Here is a 20717-nt window from a genome sequence, read left to right on the forward strand (position 1 = left end):
GCGGCTTGAGAAGAAAAAGTATAGTCAAAAAGATCTGAAGGATCTGGGGATAGTAATTATTATGTCCACAGTCTGAAATAAAACTGTCAATACCTTGGAACATATTTTCTGTGACACAGCCAGCTTCTGCAGGTAGCTTCGGTAACATGACATATAATTAGCAGAGGATAACAGATGAAATCTGCAAACCTTATTAGCAATTCTTATCACTATTTTGTATTTTATGTTTTATGGCCCTCTAACAATAGAATTCAAGTTTGCATATAGAAACATTTATCAAATTAGAAAGTTCACAGTCAGATTGTACATACAAAAGCAGTATAACATATAGACCTTTTCAGTGATAACATCAAGTCTGCATATACATAATATGATGTGCAATATACATCCTTCATATTAAATCGCAGATCAATCAAAAACCTGTCAATCAGCAGGTTATATTGAAATAAAGACATTTGTTACTGGTTACATTTAACATATGCAGGGTTTTATGGCTTTGAACTAGGTAATTTCCATGCAGTAATAACGACTTCCTATATTGGTATGGACCAGTTTTTAATATGTGGATAATCTTATGGTAAAGCAAATTAGTATATAGGAAGAAAACATATAAAACAAGATTAAGGCTGTACAGCAAGTACCATAAGGTGACCAAAAAAACATAACTTTAGCCATGTTCTCCCCCGCACCTTAACCTGATGCCTGCTTCTTGAAGAAACAGGCATGAAAATACACAGCTTACATCCTTACAATATTCACACAAAATAGCGTGAATGGCCAATTGCCTAGGGTTTTTAGAGGGCTGTGGCAGAAAAAAAATGAGGTGGTGGGAGAGTGTGATGAAGATAAATTCAGGCACACTACTATACAACCTTAGTCTTACTTTCTAGGTTTTCCTTTAATACAGATTCACATTATATATCTTTTACTCAGCACTTTTGGACAGATTCATTCTTTTAAGCTCATCACATACATACATTACAATTTTATTGTACAATTTCTCTTAGATCTGCCAACAACCATGTAGTGCAAGGGTCTGCTTGATTGGATACAGGTTGATTGGATAGTTTATCTAGGTCCTCAGATTACATCGTTTTGGTAAATCCAAAGTTGATTGCACAAAAATGGAATGTCAGATTGTAATGTGTATAATCTGTATGTCAAAGAGTACATACATACATGTGGGATAGATGGAACCCAAATTATCATCCCTTTGCCAACTACCACTTCCTTTACCCACACCAGTGGATTTGAGCTCTCCATGGTGGTTAAGCCTTTTCTTCACATTCAAACTAGCTGGTAAAAAGCAGATGATGTAGCTAAAGAAGTCTGTATATTTGCAGGCCTGTATTTATTTTGTGTTAATAAAGCAGACAACCGATTAATATGCTGTCGAACATGTAATTTACTATAGAGTATCTCATCAATAGGGTTACCTAGATAGGCTTATGTTTGTAAAACTATTCCTATGGGTTTACTTATTCATTTACAATTCTATAACAGTGGTTAATTCCTTTCATAGATTTTTTTGCAGTATTTAATATAAAAAATGACTAGGTTCATATTACATAAATCATTTTGTAATTTTTATGTTATTAAACATTTCAATCTGCAACCAGCAATGATTTGCTAAAATATCAAATTTCCCTTCTTTGCAACAATGGAAACAGTGCTTAGTTTGTAAATTGAATTGATCTTAATTTACACCCCCATGCTCTTGTAATTGGCTCACTGGTTTTCCCAAAAGTCTGCACAGAGCCTGAGCATTGTCCTGCACGAAGTATTTTATCTTTGGTAAGATACTTGCAAAGGTGCTGCACGTCTAAAGAAATCCTGGTTCATTTTTTCTATGATAACACTGGGACTGTTCATGTGTTTAGAATAAGCAGACCCCCAAATTTAGCACTTTTTTTCAGCAGCTGCATTTGTATGGGCTATGTCACTATCTGCAGAAAAAAAGCAAGTGATGATCTGCTATGTAGTTTTCTAAAATAATGCAATGTTGACCTGGAGGGATATTTTTTTTCGAGTATCCCTTTAATACACAATGACATAAAGTGTCAAAAGATCAACAAAATGTAAACATCAAAATGTGATTAAAATCTATAAGTTGTATGTGTATCATTTTATCTACTGCAGCATGTTTGTTCAAAAAGTATATTTATATCTATATTTTACAATACTTTTCTTGGGTGCTGAATAACTTGAAAACACGTATACTGTCTATTGCACCAGTCTGGATAGACATGCCTGCTCAAATGCTCAAAACCCCCATGCCCTCTCCATTGAGGCTACAGAACGTCAGTTGGTTGAAAAGGCCTTCTGTTTGGAAGCCTTTAGGAAGCATTTTTACTTAAAATACTGGCATCAGGAATTAAATGTTTGTGCAGTAGTTGCGATTAGCTATGCCCCCTTTTGATTACATCAAATATTGGGGGCTTGCAGCATATTGCTCTGCATTTTAGTGCTGAAGTGTTTATAATATAAAATGAGGTGAAGGGAAAGCGAATCTCTGTCACCTTTGGTCTTCCTCGGGTATATAGATGATATCATAATAAACAATTTAAAACATCATGTTTCTATCAATCTAAGACTAAGATGAGGTAAGAAAATATGGCACTAGTTTTGCTACGTTGAGAATGCAGTTTGATGAATCATTAGAACCCAGCGAGTTAGGTGCTTTACAATTCTGGTGACATTGTATGCTTATTTTGGAATGTTTGCAGTAGAGTAAAAGGCTCAGATCCAGACTGAGAATACCCACCAATGAAATGCAGTAATATATATTTGATTCTATATATTATATATAATAAAAATATGTACAGTCACAGATCAGAGTTTGGCACAATTTCATTTCGTTTGTGGGTTGTAATAGTGCATTAACTACTGTACAACAGTATGACTTTAAAACAGTCTTTCACAGAGAATACCAGATTAAGCTGCCCTTCAACAAATCATCACAATGTAAACCCTGGATTTCAGCACTTAACAGATCAACAAACCACAAGGCATATATTCAAAAGAAACAAAACATAAACATCAATGTAGTTAAAAAAAAAAAAAAAAAGTCTTTTTTTTTTCAAAAATCCAAAATGTTTTTTTTTTCCACTTTGAATGTTTTCTTAAATTCCTGCAGAGAAAAAAATGCTTTGTATCAGCTCAATACATCAGGTGGGGCTATAAACAGTTTTATGCATTTTGATTCTCCTATGCAGGTTTTTCAAATGTGCAGCAGGGGGAGCTGAAGAACACATTGTGGGACCACGTGAATCGAAGTATATGTGTTTCGAATCCTTTAGACTCCACATTGTGGCATTTCAATGCATATATTTCCTTCTGGAACTTTTTTTTTAATTTTTTACAAGGTGTTTGATAAAGAAAATCTTTGCGTTAGAAACAAAGAAGCACAAAAAAGTATTTCTGAAATAAAGAAGCCAGATAGCAGAAAATAGAAGTTTTTTTTTTTTTTTTTTTTAGTTGTTAGTCATTGCAAAACCCGGCCTAGTCAAGAACCAGTGATTTTAGGTAGCTTGTTAGCATTTGACATGCGCAGCCTCTTTTTAATTGCAAGGCAGTGGCTTACATGCAGCTTTAGCCTTTTTTAGGAATTGTTTAGGGCAAACTAAAAACAAAAAAAAGACCAGCAGGCTTTGCAAGTGAAGAAAAGAAAAAAATGCATTTTAGACAACATTTGGTGCAACATTACCTCAGTTTCTCAAATGCAGCTGTGACCATTGGGTCCTTATGTGCTTGGTCTATTCTTTTACCTTTAGAGTTTTCATCACGCAGTGATTTAGATGTTGATTTATGACGATACAGCTTTTTGTGGGTTGGTACAGTATTGGTTAAAATACCAAGATTTCCAAAGTTCTTATCAAAAAAGGCTGCATGAAGGTTGCCTCCATAACTTAGTGAGCAGCTTGGGTCAAAAACTCCAAACTTAGCATTGTTCTTACCTGAGCCCTTGTTGGATGACTTCTTGGACCCCCCAATTGAGCTGCCATTTACTTTCTTCTTAAATTCCTGTGGTGTACTAGCCAAAATTTTCAATGTTTTTAACTTTAGACTGTTTGACTCGGGAGACAATAATATGTCTGGGATGTCACTGTGACCCATGGGACTGTAAAAGGGCTCAATCGAGGCCATCATAAACCTCTGTACATCAGCCATACCAGATGCTATGTTAGAAAGAATGTTAGAAGGTTCCTCAAACTCTCTTTGATCGTCATCAATTATATTCTTGGCATTTCCTCCCTTAACATCAGGCCATGAATTGTTACCTTTATCATGCGTCCACTCAGCTGGAGGCTTGCCTGCCTTGGATGAGCCAGGCCCATAAATCTGCATGCAGTCAGTTAAAGTCTGCTTATCAGGACTGGCATTTTTTAGTAGATCTGATCCACTGCAAGCAGTCAGGGCTTTATCATTTTTAACTTTCTTAGATGACTTGGAACCATTTTGCCGGGGGGCCTTTGTTTGTGTTTTATCTACCCCTTTGCTAGCCTTGGGGGTTTTCTTCTTGCTACTTTTTGGAGTAGAGCTTTGGTTGGCACCTGCATTTTTGGTGGCAGAAAGTTTCTTTTTAGATTTTGAGGCTTTGCCTATAGCATGGATGGGTACTGAAGACTCATCAAATCCTGGTAGACATGTGTTTTTATCCGGCACGGTAACTGAATCTTCATCATTAAACATATGAAACTGAAACTGGTGATTGTTTAGTGTAAAGCCACTGTTAATCTGCTCTTGTGAAGGAAGAACAGTACAGTTCCATTTGGTCTTTTCTGATCCATTAAGCACTGCTTGGGTACCGTTCTGAAAAGGTTTAAGATTTCCTACTGATTTTACCTCAGTACCTGTGATTTGAGGAGAAAGATTGGGCGTATCAGGTGGAGACATTTCTGAAAGTGATGAGTGACGAAATTTGTCAGGTGTGAAGTTGGAGATATCAAGGAGATCAGTTGACTCCTTCAGGGGTGTGATTTCATCAATGCTTTGCTGAATTACAAGTTTGGGGCTGCAGTGGGCCAAGAAATCATCACTTATTTCATCCTCTCCATCCTTTTCACAAGACTTCAAGCTTAAAGAGCTGTAATTACTAGAACTAACTGACAATGAGCCTACTGAGTCAAAACTAATAAGCCTTCCATTGTCTGTGTTAAGCGTGCCTCTCTGCAGAACATAGTGGCTATCTCCACTATTATAATGACATGTCTGATAGGAGTCATCCTGCTGAATCTGGCCTTCTTGCAAGTATGTTTTGTGGTACAGCTGTTTAGTGCTGTTTGGATGAACTTGACTATATCCCAAGGCTGTGATGTCTGTGCCTGATACAGCTGCTGAACCAGAAAAATCTCCGGATATAATGGACACTTCCCTTAGGTTTGATATAAACTCAGCCTGGCTGCTAGCAGGTTTGCCTTGCCACATGTCTGGGAAGCTCTGCTCCATTTCTAAGTGATGGGGTGACTGCTGCAGTTCAGATTCTGAAGGGGGAGAAAGAACACAGCTTTTTGCAAGTTGTAGTGAGTTGAATTGTTTGTCTGTCTGCATGATGTTAACTGAGTGCTGCCCCAAAGGATGAGGGGCAAAGTATGTTATAGCAGTGCCAGAAGATGAGTCTGATGCATCTAAGAGTGTCTGTAGATATCCTCCCGGGAGAACTGGTACATTGGTGCTGATGTGAGCAGATGGTAATGGCTTGTCAGGAGAGCAGGTGGTTTGCAGGAAAGGAGAATTTTTAGCTTCATTATCAGCATGGCACTGCGAAGGATGGGAAGAGTCTGTTGTACTGTGTACAGTTTCTTCTTTCAGAAGAGCTATGGAGTCCTGGTTCTCCATGGTGGGGAAGTTTTCCACTGGTTCTGTATTACTAATGGCATTTGCTTGCTCGCGTTTGAGCTGTTTGCATTTTAACCTGGCTTCACTTTTAAATTTGATTCTTCTTATAACTTTCCTGTCTGCGCACTTAAGCTCCCTTTCTAAAGATCTACATCTCACAGGGGCAACCTCTGCAATTTCAGCCAAATGTAATCCATTTACACAGCTTGGAGTTTCTAGGGCTAATGTATGCAAGTCATTGAGGCTAGTATCATCTTTACTGCTGCATCCCTGTCTATGATCATAAGAAGAAAGCATCTCCCTGCCCAGTGGTTGTTCAATGGTTTGTATCCGTTGTAATCTATGCCGGTTTGCTAGCTGTCCTTTTCTCTTTCTTGGTGGAATGGTGTTTTCTAAGCCATTAAGATTTCTCTGTGCATTCAAAGCTGATGTGTTTCGCCTCCTTTCTTCCCAATACTCCTTGAGAGGTGCAAGCTTTTGACATTTTGATAGCTGGTCATCACTTAGAGTAACTGTGGTCTCATCTGCATTAAGCTTACCAAGCTTGACAAGCATGTGCTTCTCTCCTTTAAACCTATTAATGATTATGTATTTAATGATGACTGGTGGCTCCTTCCTGCAAACTTTCCTGCGTTTTTTAGGGCACCAGTCATCATCATCCTCTTCTTTGGGACCATCTGGTGCATCTTCTTTCTTTTCTACAACCTTCTCATTCTCCAGAGAATCCATATCATACAAGTAGTCATCACTATACCTGACTTTTCTTTTCACCCTTAGTCCATAATTTGGCTGGATTAAGGAGTGAGAATGCTCACGTGATAGATATCTGGTACAGTCCTTGATGTCTCCCAGTACATCATACGAAGATTCACTGCATGAGCTGTCATCACTGTACTCTCCAGAGTCCTCTGCTGAATTTACTGAATCCAAAAAGTGGCTTCTTTTTGTGCTAATATACTGCACCACATCCACATTGCTACAACTTTTGGTCAAGGTAGATTTCATGCCCTCACTCTCTCCTTCCTCATCTTCATCCTCATCTTCTTCCCATATTCCACCTTCTTCAAGTTTGAATTGAGATGGGTCTGTTACCCTTTTCTTGGACACTTTGCTTTCCTTCTTGGTGCAGTTTGTGAAGACGCTTGGGAAGAAATTAAATTGGGCATCTTCTTGTAGAGCATTTGTCTTTTCTCTTACATTATCTTGAAATGATTCATACCTGATCTTTAAAGAGCAAACATCGCTACCAAGAGTGGAATCATCATCATCAAACATGTAATTGTCAACATCTTCTTCTGAAAACAAATTAACAGACAGTTCATTCTTAGAACACAGGTCCAACAATTCAATTTTACTCTCACTAATAAAGGACTCAAAATAGCCCCATTCCTGGTTAGGATTGGACAGCAGAGCCTCATCTCCATTACATTTGTCCAGTAGCAGACCCTCATAATAATTCTTTTGGGTAGGGTCCTCTGTCTCACTGTCAGACTTGTCTTGATCCCTTTTATCAGCCTCTTGAGATTTATGAACAGGAAAGCTTAAAAGCTGATCAGAAAGCAGCTGATCACCATATTTTATGCTGTCTCCAGTACTCATGCAGTGAATTCCCATGTCCGTAACTGGGCAAGTGTCATAGTCTCTACTTATATCTCCCATTTTCAAACTGACACCAGGCTCTGAGTCTACGCCATCTTTTGTTTCTATGTAACAACCTAAGCAGGTCCGACTTTGTTGCATCAAACAATCACCAGTCAAGGCTGACATAGCTCCAGGCTCCATGATGGTAAAAGGCGTTTTTTCACTTTCACTGGGCAAAGACCAAGTACTTAGGCCCTTAGTAGCACAGGTTGTCAGAGATATGGCCTGAGCTGAAGGATCACTGCTAACATGTTCAGCTGTATCTGATAGCCTCAGGGGGGAAGGAGGGCCCAGCAAGCAGGGCTCTTTGGAAATGATTGGTGGCAATGCTCTGTGACAGGCATGAAGTTCTTTCTGTGTTAAGGCTGGGAATGTGACAGAAGCATCTGCAGCATCATAGGACTTCACATCATCTACAGGATCATGCGGCTCTGCAACAGGGAGAAAGATACAATGTTTTAGTGCTTTTGTTCCCCATGCAGCTCACTGTATAAATGTATATAAACATCAATACACAGTTGGATGCAGTCACTAAAATGCAAAAGCCATTAATGATCGTTAACAGCCATTCAAGTGAATGACTGTTAACGATTGTTAATGGCCTCTACATTATAGTGAAAGGACCCCTAGGTATGTAAACTAATTATATTTCAATATAGACTTGATCAATAATTATCTGACATGAGTATACAAACACCCATTATGACATTATTTATGTGTGGGAGTGTTCTTTAAGACACATCTAAACCTTTTTTACCCTGTGTTGGCAGGAGAACAGAGATTTCACATAAAAATGTTCTTTTTCTACAACTCTTTTTGTTTAAAGAAATACCAGATTTCTGTAGCACTACAGGGTTCTTGAAGGGATTTTGTACTTTATTCTAAAATAAGTCATCCCCTGATCATACAAAAGACCCTCTGGTGACATTTACATGACCATCGGTTCACACACAGAGCACAACTATACTTGACTAGACGTTTTAGCTGTGGTGGCATTAAGAGTGACTCCAGGGTGAAATTTGAAAAATAACAAATGAGGTGGGGTTACCAGAAGATGGCTAGGGGTAACAATAAATTATGGCTTTATTTGAAGCCCAACTCCAGTTTCCTTTTTTCATAAACTTGATCCCTGCAGATATATGAATGTTATTTTTGCTTTCAAATTCCTCTCCTCCTCCCTGCTATGCCGAGCTCTTCCATGGCTGCCTACTCTACACACTACTGTGCTTCTGGGTTAAACAATTCCTCATTTCATCCAACCCCTTCCTCTTAGCACAAGCAATCATGGTCACACCTCTTTTAATCCTCTTGACCAGCCTTTCTCAACCAGTGTGCCGCGGCACACCAGTGTGCCGCCGGAGGTCCTTAGGTGTGCCCTGGGATCATGGGAGAGAAAAGCTGTCAGATGAGCCCGATCTCCCGATCCCCTGCCAAACTGTACATCAGCACTGCGAGTAAGCTTCGTCAGCCTCAGCAAAGTGAAAGTAAAGAGAAGAGGAGTGTGCTGTGCTTTCTGTTTTCCCCTACAGTGCAGTACCTGGCTGAACAAGGAAAGGTAATGTGCTAGAACATTTTAAAAGGGCTTTATACATATGTGTGTGTGTTTGTGTGTGTACATGTGTGTGTATGTATGTGTGTGTGTGTACGTGTGTGTGTTTTTTTACATGAGTTTCTAAGTGTGTGTGTACACATGTGTCTGTCTGTGTCTTTATGTGTGCATATACACATGTGTCTGTATGTGTGTACATATGTGTGTGTGTGTGTGTGTGTGTACATGTGTGTGTACATGTGTGTGTATGTATGTGTGTGTGTAGATGTGTGTGTGGTGGTACATGAGTTTCTAAGTGTGTTTACACATGTGTCTGTCTGTATGTGTGCATATACACATGTGTCTGTATGTGTGTACATATGTTTGTGTGTGTGCATGTATGTTACTTTTAATCCTGACCCCTCTATTCCTGTACTATCAGAACTGCTTTTGTAGGGCTTGTTTGTGATAGCAAGGATTGCTGCTCCTCTGTAAAGCAATCCATACTCGGATCACTTTTCAGGGGCATTTGACAGGCGGTAAATGCAGCATCGCTACACCTCAAACGTGCAATGCACACAGTTGCAGGGTAGTTGCAGTGCAGTCCCATTCACCCTGGGTAAACCTTCAGCTGCAGCCACAGCATGTGTAAACCCCCAGCTGCTGCCTCTGCAGCTAAAGGGGGAGAAGCTGGGGGTGGTAAAAAGAGCTCATCCATTTGGTTTTACCACCCCTACAACCTGACATGTGAAAAAAGCACTTGGTTCACATCTGTGTAGCTGCGTGCTGCGTTTAGGGCAGCCCATTCATTTCAATAGGCTTCCCTACCTGCAGAAATGCAGGGAAAGAAGTCCCTGACCCTTTTTTAAAAATTTCGCTGCATGAAATGCACCCAACGTTTGCCAATGTGTGGGGTACCATTAAGAATTAATGGCACCCCTAAAGAGCAAAGCATTTGTCTGTGTGTCAGGAACGAGCGCAATTTTGTGTGTGTTCGCAACATACAGTAACGCGAACCAAGCCTTGGAGAGGGGTGCCTCAAGACTGCAAATACTTTTCAAGGGCGCCCCCGACTGGAAAAAGGTTGGGAAACACTTCTCTTGACCACTAGAAGTACAGCCACAATGGCTTGTGTGCTTGCATAGCGGCACACACACATTTCAGCTTTTACATTTGTGCGCTGTTCTTTTCAGCCCTAAAGGATAGGAAAAAAAGGGCTGTAAGGGTCACATAACTGTCACTTTGGGGTAGTTTTACACGTGAGGAGAAAAGGAATAAAAATATTTTAGAAAGAGGTATAGGGACTAGGAGGAAAGCTGCAGGTACTTATCTGGAACCATGCTAGAATTGGGCACCATTGAGTGCAAAAATGGATATACAATTCAATCATCTTTCATTAATCTGGGCAAACAAATTAACCATAGTGTTCAATGATTTTGTTTGGTTCCCCAGGATTATTGCATATACAGTAATTTATCTTTACAGTAAATTAGTATAGAAAGTATGGAGACTGTAAATTAATTTACCAGTAATCCCATTAATAAGAAGAGTGGTGGCTGCTTGCGGAGCAGAATCTCTATCTTCCTGGCTGTCCATCAATTTATCGTTCTGAGGCTCACTCCATATCTCACAGTTAGTGTCCAATCTGTAAAAAAGGGAAAGGATAAGTTATTACTCATATGAAATCAAAGTGTCAAATTAGGTTTGACCTGTATTCTGCCCATAGGTGTGTGCAGCCTTTTGCATATTAGGGTGTGCACTCCAAAGCTAAAACACATTGTACTGATCACACTGTGTTCATTCAGAAAGGGAAGGGGCTGGTAAATTACATATTTGCAGGCCGTTTCTGCCACTCATCCTAAAACATCCCCTGTGTGTGCCCGCAGCAACAGCCAGTTGGAAAAAGAAGAGGGAAGCCGGGAGCTCTGCGAGGGGGAGCTAGGGAAGTAGGGAGAATCTGCACTACACAGGTTAATTAGGGTGTGCCCAGGCACCCCTGGCACACCCTGTGTGCACGCCTATGATTCTGCCCAAACTCCATCTAAAAATACTGCCTCTTAATGATATTTTTTTCAGAAGCCCAGGTCATGCTAAAAGAAAGTAAGATTATGGAGGATGTAAAGACACTCATATTAGTTTTGTAATAGTCCAAGTCCCATTTCCCCCAGAGATTGCAGGGCCGGGTTTACAATGATACAGCCGCGGGTCCCAGCAGGGGGTCCGGTGCTTCCCTGTACACCGATTCAGCTGCGAATCAAGTCTGAAATCGCACCTGACACAGAGCCAAAGACGCACAGGACCTTTTTCCAATGCGGACCGCAGCGGCCCTGGAGCTGTGTGAACTGGCTCCATTAACCTCCTTAGCGTTATTCCCGAGTGAGGCTCGGGGTGGAATTTTAGTGCCATTAGCGGTAACTCGAGCCACACTCGGGGTACCGCCGGGGAGCATTGCTGGATCCTGGTAGAGGGTACTTACCTTGTCCCTGGGATCCCGCGATGTGTCACTGCAGCATACGGCGGCCGGATCTTCCGCCCGATGCTGTGAGCCCCGGCTTCCATCTCCTGCGATGTCACGCTCGCAGGGGGGTGGAACCGGCGGCAAATTTGAAAAGTAAAACACACAAACACACTGATATATTGTAATCCTATTGGATTACATTACAAAATAAAATAAATTTACATTAGTTTGCCCTCCCGTGCCCTTTCCTGCAGTTTTACTGTACTTGTGTATTTATATATATATACTTTAACTTATTTATAGTTATTTATTATATTTATCATACCCGAGATGTTATAAAGAAGAACGCACAGTAAAAAAAATCATATGTAAATAGTTGGTTTGGGCTGCTCGTCCTTAAGAATTACTATCAAAATAATGGTACCGCTTTCAGCACCTAAAATCGGAAACAATCATACCGCCAGGGAGGTTAAGAGCCAGTCACAATTTCCTGTCATGCCAATTGGATGCGGGGAAACCTGCATCCAATTTGCATAAGTGTGAACTCAGCCTTACTCTTTCTCAAGCTTTCAGAAATCATTGTATTTATTGTTTGTATCTGCAAGACACTTCTTTCTCAGTTCCCATTTAAAAAAAAAAAAAAAAATCGCTCCAATAGGAACAAATAGGGAATTATTTACTAAAGCCAAGTCGACTGTGCACTTTGCAAAGTGCAGTTGCACAATGCAAGTGCAGTTGCTTCAGAGCTTAGTAAATGAGGTAAAACTTCACTTTGCAAAGATACCCAATCTCATGTAAGAAAATAAAAAAACAGCATTTTTGTGTGCACATTTTTGCTTGCAAATCATTGGATGATGGGAGTCAGTGGAGCTTCTGCTCATTTTCTAAGCTCTGGAGCAACTGCACTTGCAGAGTGCAATTGCACTTTGCAAAGTGCAGAGTCTATTTGCATTTAGTAAATCAACCCCATACTCTTCCCACTCTACCCAAAACTAAAAAGTTTGGGTTTGACAATAAGTGTAACTTCACTCTCTCAATCAACTTTCACCATTTTTATTTAGCATTAGTAGGAGAAATGTTAAGGGGTGTTATTCAAAGTGATTTCTAAGCAAAATTAGCATAGAGACATGAGTGGATCAGGGTGTTGGCTTTGAATATGAAAAATGAATTAAATAGCATTTTTGGTTTGTGGAGCTTAGATGCATTGTAGTTCCACTTTAAGTGAGGCAACTGAGGGTATAATAAACAGCAGTTTTAGGAGCAGATTCAAAGCAAAAAGACAGCCTTTAAACCAGAAACACAAAACAAAAGGCTTTTATCACAGACACAGAGCATTATGTGGTTGCATAACTGTAAACATATAGCAGCAGTAAACAAACTACTTGGACTCAGAAAATGGTGAGTTCAGGACACTAACGGCTTATCAAAATTGATCTTGAATCTGCAGCCAGACATCTGCAAGCAAGGACAGTTGAACTGTGAATAAACTCAGATTATACTGTTTACTAGTAAGGCATTAACACAGCTAGAAAAGGTTGCCGGATTAGACATGGAATACTTTAAACCTCCAAATCATTTGACATTTTCTGCCAAAAAAAAAGCCAAAAAAGAAAAACAGAAGAGATGGGAACATGAAAAATATGTGACTGCAGCTGGTGCTTAGAAATACCCAGATATTCAGAAAATAGCCACCTTTAAAATAGGGCCCAACCTTAGCCAAAACCTTTTATTTTGTTTTGGGTTGAAGCAGAAAGAGTTAGAATCTCTGTTAGATTTTTATTGCCATCCATGTTGGGAAGATTTCCCCTTATCAGTTAGGACAGGATGTGATAGGAATATATTTCCAACAGGCACAAACAAAACAAAGTAAGGAAGTGCTGGACCTTTTGACAGTTTTTATTTTAATATCCTGTCCGTTCCTTTTTTTTCCTGGCAACGACTGATTTCTTTCTTTTTTGAATAGGTGTCAGAGGGACAGTCTGTAAAACAAAATCTCCTAAATTGGGACAAATACATTTAAAAGGCCTTAACGGAAACCTGAACTTGTTCCTACGTTATTCAAAACTAGGCTCTAAATAGACACCCCCGAAGAACATGCTAGATAGCAAATGATGGTAAAACAACAAAAAGAATGGAATTTTTGGAAAAATGTGGAGAATCTCTTGGATATTTGTAGAGTCTTACATAAATGTGTATTTAGATAACGGTTAATAATTATTTGTTGTATATAATATCATATAAGAAGTTTGAAGGGATTGGGTCTCAAGAAGCCAAATGGAACCTAGGTTTGTAGATAGATATATGTATACATTGTAGGCTATGAAATATTCTAAAACGAAGAGAACCGGAGCGAAAAGTTTGGTGAAAGTGAATCGTGTGTTTTGTAAAAATGGAAAAGAAAACTTTATTAAAGATGAAAAAAAAAAAACAACAAAAATAATGTACTATCATGGATGCCACTACCATACTTCTTTACACATAAAAATCCTATACCTATTCTGGGATAAAAAAAAAAAAAGCGAAGAACTACAGCTCACACAGGGAACTCATGTACTGAGCACAGAGGTGCATGAAACAGAAGAGGAGTTTACTCCAGGGATTCTACAAAACCAATAGGTCTTATCATTTTAAGATGCATAAAAGAGGCATAATACTGGAAGAAAATGTCATCAACTTCCATGTCAGGTGACAGAACAGTATTTACTATATGCTGCAGATCTGTATGGTTAAATAAGGACATACAGTATATGCAACTCATCAAGGCAACAAACAAGCAATGGTAAGAATAAGCCAGTGGCCAAGTGTTTCCTCAAGCAATGCCATGCACAAACAATGAACAAATTGTGCAAAACGACACGGTCTGTCAATAAAACAAAGCAGTGAGCAAAAAGGAGAGTGCATTGACATTTGGCATGTATTAAAAACCATGACATAAATTAATAGTTAATTGCTTTGATTTGAAAGGGCATACAAACAACCACTGTAAATTATAATACTATTTGTACTACTAAAAATGATAAGCAAAACACAAGAGCAAAATGAGGTAATGCATTAAAGTGCTTGTTCACCAATGTCAGAAGTCTGCCAAGCAAAATAGGAGAGTTGGAAACTTTGGTGCATGAAGAAAACTATGATTTAATTGGTATTGCTGAATCTTGGCTTCATTCTTCACATGACTGGGCTATTAATATTTCTGGCTTTGCTCTCTTTCGGAGAAACAGGGTAAAATGGAAAGGTGGTGATGTCTGTCTCTAGGAGAGAAGTGGTCTCAGAGCAAGTGTGAAAAAGGACCTAGTTGATGGAGAGTGTGATGAGGATAAAGCATTATGAGTGGAACTGCATACAGATGTGTGTAGTTCAAAGTTTGTTATAGGCCACACAGTGGTAATGAGGAGTTGGAGGCTCAGCTCCTTACACAGATGAAAAGGGGTGCAAGGGCTGGGACAGTGATAATAATGGGGGATTTTAACTACCCTGATATTGACTGGAGTAATGGCACTGCAGGAACAGTTAAAGGGCAAACATGTACAAACCTATTATAAGACAATTTAGGGTACGGTTCAAAGAGGCCCCAATTAGAAATGATGCTCTGCTGGACCTGGTAATATCAAACAATGCAGAGCTTATTAATAATGTTTATATAAAAGTACATCTTGGTAGCAGTGACCATAACATGATTTCATTTAACGGTAGCTGTAAGCATGCAGAAAAGATAAAAACACTTAACGTAAGGAGAGCAAATTTTCCAACGATGAGGGCTGCTCACCAAGACCAAGACTGGGAGGAAATATTGGCATAGATGAACAAAGAACAGAAATGGGAATTCTTAAAAAAGACTGTATGTGAACACACTGCAAAATATATTCCCATGGGCAACTAGTTTAAAAAGCTAAATATAAAACCTATGTGGCTCATTGGTAAAAAAGCTATAAATAATAAGAAAAAAACTTTTAAAAATATAACAGTGTAGGAACACTATTGTTGTTTAAATGTTACAAAGAATATAACAGAATATGTAAAAAAGGAAATCAAGGACGCAAAAATTCAAAAACAAACAACATATTGCAAAAGAAACTAAAACAAATCCCCCAAAAAATCTTCAAATTTATTAATAGTAAAAAGGTCAGGTATGAGCATGTAAATCCTTTACAAAATAATTTAGAATGGGTGACTGGGGACAAAAAGAAGGCAAATTTATAAAATCCCTTTTTCTGCTCTGTTTATACAAATAAGCATGGGGAGCTTAGGTCCATAATGGGGATGGTATTGACAAAATGAACCACTATGGCTCAAAATTGATATGTTCCAGAAATATTTAGACAGCATAAAGGTGAATAAAGCACCTGGAACAGATGGCATACCCCCAGGGATCCTAAAATAATTGAGTTCTGTCATTTCAAAGCCATTGTTTCTATTTTTTTGGGACTTTTAATGACTGGCATAGTACCATTGAATTGGTGTAAGGCCAATGTGGTACCTATATTTAAAAAGGGATCAAAGTCTTTTAAGTAACTATATAGTAACTGTTAGCTTAACTTCTATATTTGGGAAGATACTGGAGAGTTAAAAAAAAAAAAACACATATATGAGTTGTTGCTAAAAACATGAATTCACGAACAACATGGATTCACGAAAAACAGAAGTTGTCAAACAAATCTGATTTCTTTTTATGAGGCGGTAAGTACTGTAAAAACAAAGGAGTGACTGTGAATATGATATATTTAGATTTTGCCAAAGCGTTTCACCCTGTTCCCAACACATTGGTAGTGTGTAAGTTAAAGTCTACAGGCTTGGAAGAATAAGTTTGTAAATGGATAAAAAACTGGCTAAAAGACCAAATTCAGAGTAGTAGTGGTTAATGATTCTTACTCTGAATGGTCTAGGGTTGTTAGTGGTGTACCCCAAGGTTCAGTGTTGGGCCCCTCCTTTTAAAAATATTTATAAATGATATAGGGTCTGGAATTAAAAGTACTATTTCAGTTTTTGCGAATGACACCAAGCTATGCAGTGGATAAATGCCCTTACAGGATGTGTACAACTTAAAATCCGACCTCAATGCCCTGTTTAAGTGGCCAACTATGTGGCAAATGAGGTTTAATGTTGATAAATGTAAAGTTATGCACTTGGGTGCTAGAAACATGCATGCATTATACATTCTAGGAGGAGTTCAACTGGGGGAGTCAATGGTAGAGAAGGATCTGGGTGTTCTGGTAGATCATAAGCCTAATAATAGCATGCAATACCAAGCAGTGGTTTCCAAAGCGAGCAAAATCCATTCTTGTTTTAGGAGGCATGGACTGCAGAAAGAAAGGTATAATGTAATTTTGCCCCTGTACAAATCATTAGTAAGACCTTATCTGGAATATGCAGTTCAGTTTTGGGCACCAGGTCATAAAAAGGATATTGGGGAACAGGAGAAAGTGCAGAGAAGAGCAACCAAACTGATAAGAGACATAGAGGAGTTCAGCTATGAGGAAAGATTAGAGGAACTGAATTTATTCTCTATTGAGAAAAGGAGATTAAGGGGGGATATGATCAACATGTATAAATACATAAGGGGTCCATATAGTGAACTTGGTGTTGAGTTATTCAGTTTAAGGTCATCACAGAGGACAAGGGGGCACTCTTTACATTTGGAATCTCTAACTACAGAAAGGCTTCTTCAAAGTAAGAGCTGAGAAAATGTGGAATAGACTCCCTCAGGAGGTGGTTCTGACCAGCTCAGTAGATTGTTTTAAGAAAGGCCTGGATTCTTTCCTAGATACTGTACACATAATATAACTGGATGCTATTATTCAGAGGTAAAGTTGATCCAGGGAACATCCAATTGCCTCTTTGGGGATCAGGAAGGTATTTTTTCCCCTGCTGGAGCAAATTGGATCATGCTTTATTGGGGTTTTGTTGCCTTCCCCTGGATCAACTGTGGGTATAGGATTGTATAATTTTTTCTCCCTTCTATTGGTTGAACTGAAAGGTAATTTTTTCAGTCAAAATAACTATGTAACATGCTTGCTTATAGTGAACTTTTTTCCCCAAAATATCCAGAAGTTTACCAGGTAGCGCTTACTAAGCTCTGCATTTGCAACACTCTAATTGAAAAAAAATTGTTTCCTATGACATACGTTTCTCCACCAGAGAGTCCTAGTTCATCTTCTTTTCCTAGCAGACAATATAAAATAATAAATTAGATACTTAAACATCTTTTTCAGAAGTTATGTGTGTTGATCCACAGCTTAAACTTCTCACCTAAAGAACATACATAAAAAAATATTAGAACTAACCAACACTGCTGAAGAGTGTTGAGTGAGAAGTTTAATACCCGAATACCTGCATATTCTTGTACCTAAGATAACTAACAATGCCCGCAACACATTTTGCAAGCTGCACGAAGAAAACCGCAGATATATAACCATGGTGCCAAAATAAACAAAATTAAAGGAAGGTTCCACTGAACCACCAACAAAACCAACCCTGCTTGATGAAGGAGAGGGGACTTTAAAGGGTGTGGAGTATGCAAATTTACTGTATACACATATAAAAAACGTATTTTTTATATGTGTATACAATACATTTGTTTTTAATAATATTCAGCTGACCAGGGCCGGTCCTGGGCGGGTGCACAGGGTTCAATGCACCCAGGCGCCGCAAGCTGAGGCGGAGGAGGGGCGCCGAAGCTCCAGCAGTGGCAGAGTCCTCCCCTCCTCCAGCACTAGTAATCTAACTAATTACTGTTTCCCCCGTTGTTACTGACCAGCAGTGTAACATCCATCCGCATCCAGCGATGATTGGTGGGCAAGCAGGGGGCGGCCACAATGACAGTGAGTGGAACTGTCAAAATCAAGCATTGATGTCGGGGTGGGCAGGGCCGGAATACGGGGCTCCGCCCCCTTGTTCCATACACAGACTAACAGCAGCTGCTGGGGAGAAAGATGGCCGGGGGCGGGACAATTGTAACTTCTCTATCTGCACACATAGTGGTGTATAATAAACCTGAATTATACACTGCTGTGGGTGCATATACAATAGTTACAATTGGTCCTATCCCCTGACACCTTCCTCCCCAGCCAGCAATGTCTTCTAGAAAATGTCAGCACCATACTAACATATCATGTGAAGGGAAAAGCAGGAACTTTAAGTTCAGTGAAAAAGTACACTGGGGACCGTTTTGGAGAGTGCACCAATCCACATCACATGCAGGAAATGCTGGTGTTGCTGGCACTTGTTACCTGGCAGATGGAAGTAAGAGTGCCTGAATGCTGTGTAATTTCAGGGAGGGGGGGTCTGAATATTCTTTCCTCTAGACAGGTAAGTCAGATAAGATGGTGACCTGAGCCTGACTTTCCATCCCTGGGCATCACTGATGATATGTGTATAGTGCACCACTACCAGGGTCAGCCATGTGTGTTTCCAGTAGGTAGTGCATCCCCCTCTATCACTCAGGAATAAGCACTGTGGGATCTTCTTTTCTTTTTTTCTTTAGGCTCCTTTCACACGGTCAGCTTCCCGGTGCGGACCGTTCTCTGCTCAGCGGGGGATTGATCCGCCGATCCCCGCTGAGCAGGCAGATGAGAGCTACGTCTCTGCTCTGTGTGCAGAGAGGGAGGTGTCAGATTCCCGCTGTCCTCTATGGGGGAATCGGAACCGTTCTCATCCGACCCGATCCGCTGGACGGATGGAAAATAGGGTTTCCATCCGTCCGGATTTCACGGACAGGATCGGATGCAGATGGCAGCAGGTGTCAGCAGACATGTCACCGCTGACATCCGCTGCCCCATAGGTATGCATGGAGGATCCGATTAGGTCCACCTAAAAAACTGACAGGCGGATCTGATCGGATCATTCGTGTGAAAGGGGCCTTATGCTTATTGAAGTGGTGGGGTCCCACCAGAAGTTTTTACTGGGATTCTTCATCAGAGCATTTCTTTATTTTAGAGCTGCCTATATTATTCTGATTAGTATTAAATGAGTATCCCTGTGTCTGTTTCTTTCTTGTTTTATTTGGTTTGTGTATAAGATGTGTAGTGGTTTCCCTAATGTGGTACTAAACCCCAAAACAAAAAATAATATATCAGTTTACTAATTCTTAGTGCCGGTTCACACTTCTGCGATGCGGGAAGGCTGCGAATATGCAGCATGTTCCCGCATTGCATCCACACCCCTGGCAGTTCACACTGCCATATGCGATATGCAGGGGGTGTCAATATAAAGTTAATGACACTCCAAGTTGCGATCGCATATCGCAGTGCGATCTGCAAGTTCGCACAGAATCGGATCGCACTAGTGTGAACCACTGTGCGATCCGATTCTGATGCGGCTCAAAAAATGCCTCATGTGCGAGTTTGCTGCAGATGCGCTGCAAATCCAGCCATACAAAGTGTATGGCTGAACTCGCATCCGCACATCAGATCACATGTAATTTAGGAGCGATGCGCTCCGAATTACATGCGATCTCGAAAACAGCAATAATGTGAACCGTCACTTAAAGCAGAAATGAAGTTCCAAAAGACATGCAAAGTGTCTTCTGCAATAAATGACACCTACCTACCTGATCACAGCAATCCCTGAAATGTAAGCTGAGCTGCGCAAGCCTACAGCAACTGGTCTGATCTTGTGTGCCGGGATGACTAGCTCCCACGCATGCGCAGTAGTGATGTGACTCCAAACTGACCGCTAAAGAGGCCTGAAAACTGCCACAGAGGAGCTTATGCCAGCATCAGAGGGACTGTTGGAAAAGTGAGTATCTTTCTTCCATCTTAGGGAGGACATGGATCAGTGTGCCAGCGCCATAGACTTGTATTAACTACACACATGAAGCGTCACACCTGGAAACAACTCTCATTTTGCACTGTTGCTTCGGTGGTGGATGGGGTGGGACAAGACACATCATTTCCATCGTTAACCAACCAGAGGCAGAGTAGTACAACATTAAAATGGTGTAGATTAGTGTACAATGTTTTCAAATAAGAATTGATTTTATTTAGTAACCTGCATTTGATGGGCTCTGGTAAGCTGCATTTGGTGGGCACTGGTAGGCTGCATTTGGTGGGCACTGGCATTTGGTGGGCACTGGTAGGCTGCATTTGGTGGGCACTGGTAATCTGCATTTGGTGGGCTCTGGTAACCTTCATTTGGTGGGCACCGGTAAGCTGCATTTGGTGGGCACTGGTAGGCTGCATATGGTGGGCACTGGTAATCTGCGTTTGGTGGGCTCTGGTAGACTGCATTTGGTGGGCACTGATGAGGCTGCATCAA

The 20717-nt window shown here is 40.2% G+C and overlaps 1 protein-coding gene across 1 annotated transcript in view; it reads right to left on the reverse strand.

The window, feature by feature from the left end:
* Positions 1 to 1570: 1570 nt before the first annotated feature.
* The window catches only part of NEXMIF (neurite extension and migration factor), a 480173-nt gene continuing 461026 nt past the window's right edge, over positions 1571 to 20717 (reverse strand). The window contains exons 5-6 of the mRNA XM_082262772.1: positions 10534 to 10652; positions 1571 to 7910 (exon numbers count right to left, since the gene is read on the reverse strand). Coding sequence (XP_082118898.1) covers positions 3703 to 7910; positions 10534 to 10652 — 4327 coding nt within the window. The 3' untranslated portion in view covers positions 1571 to 3702. The remainder of the gene's footprint in view (positions 7911 to 10533; positions 10653 to 20717) is intronic.

The sequence above is a fragment of the Pelophylax lessonae genome (genome assembly GCF_965119305.1).
Source record: "Pelophylax lessonae genome assembly, chromosome: 7".
Lineage (NCBI taxonomy): Eukaryota > Metazoa > Chordata > Amphibia > Anura > Ranidae > Pelophylax > Pelophylax lessonae.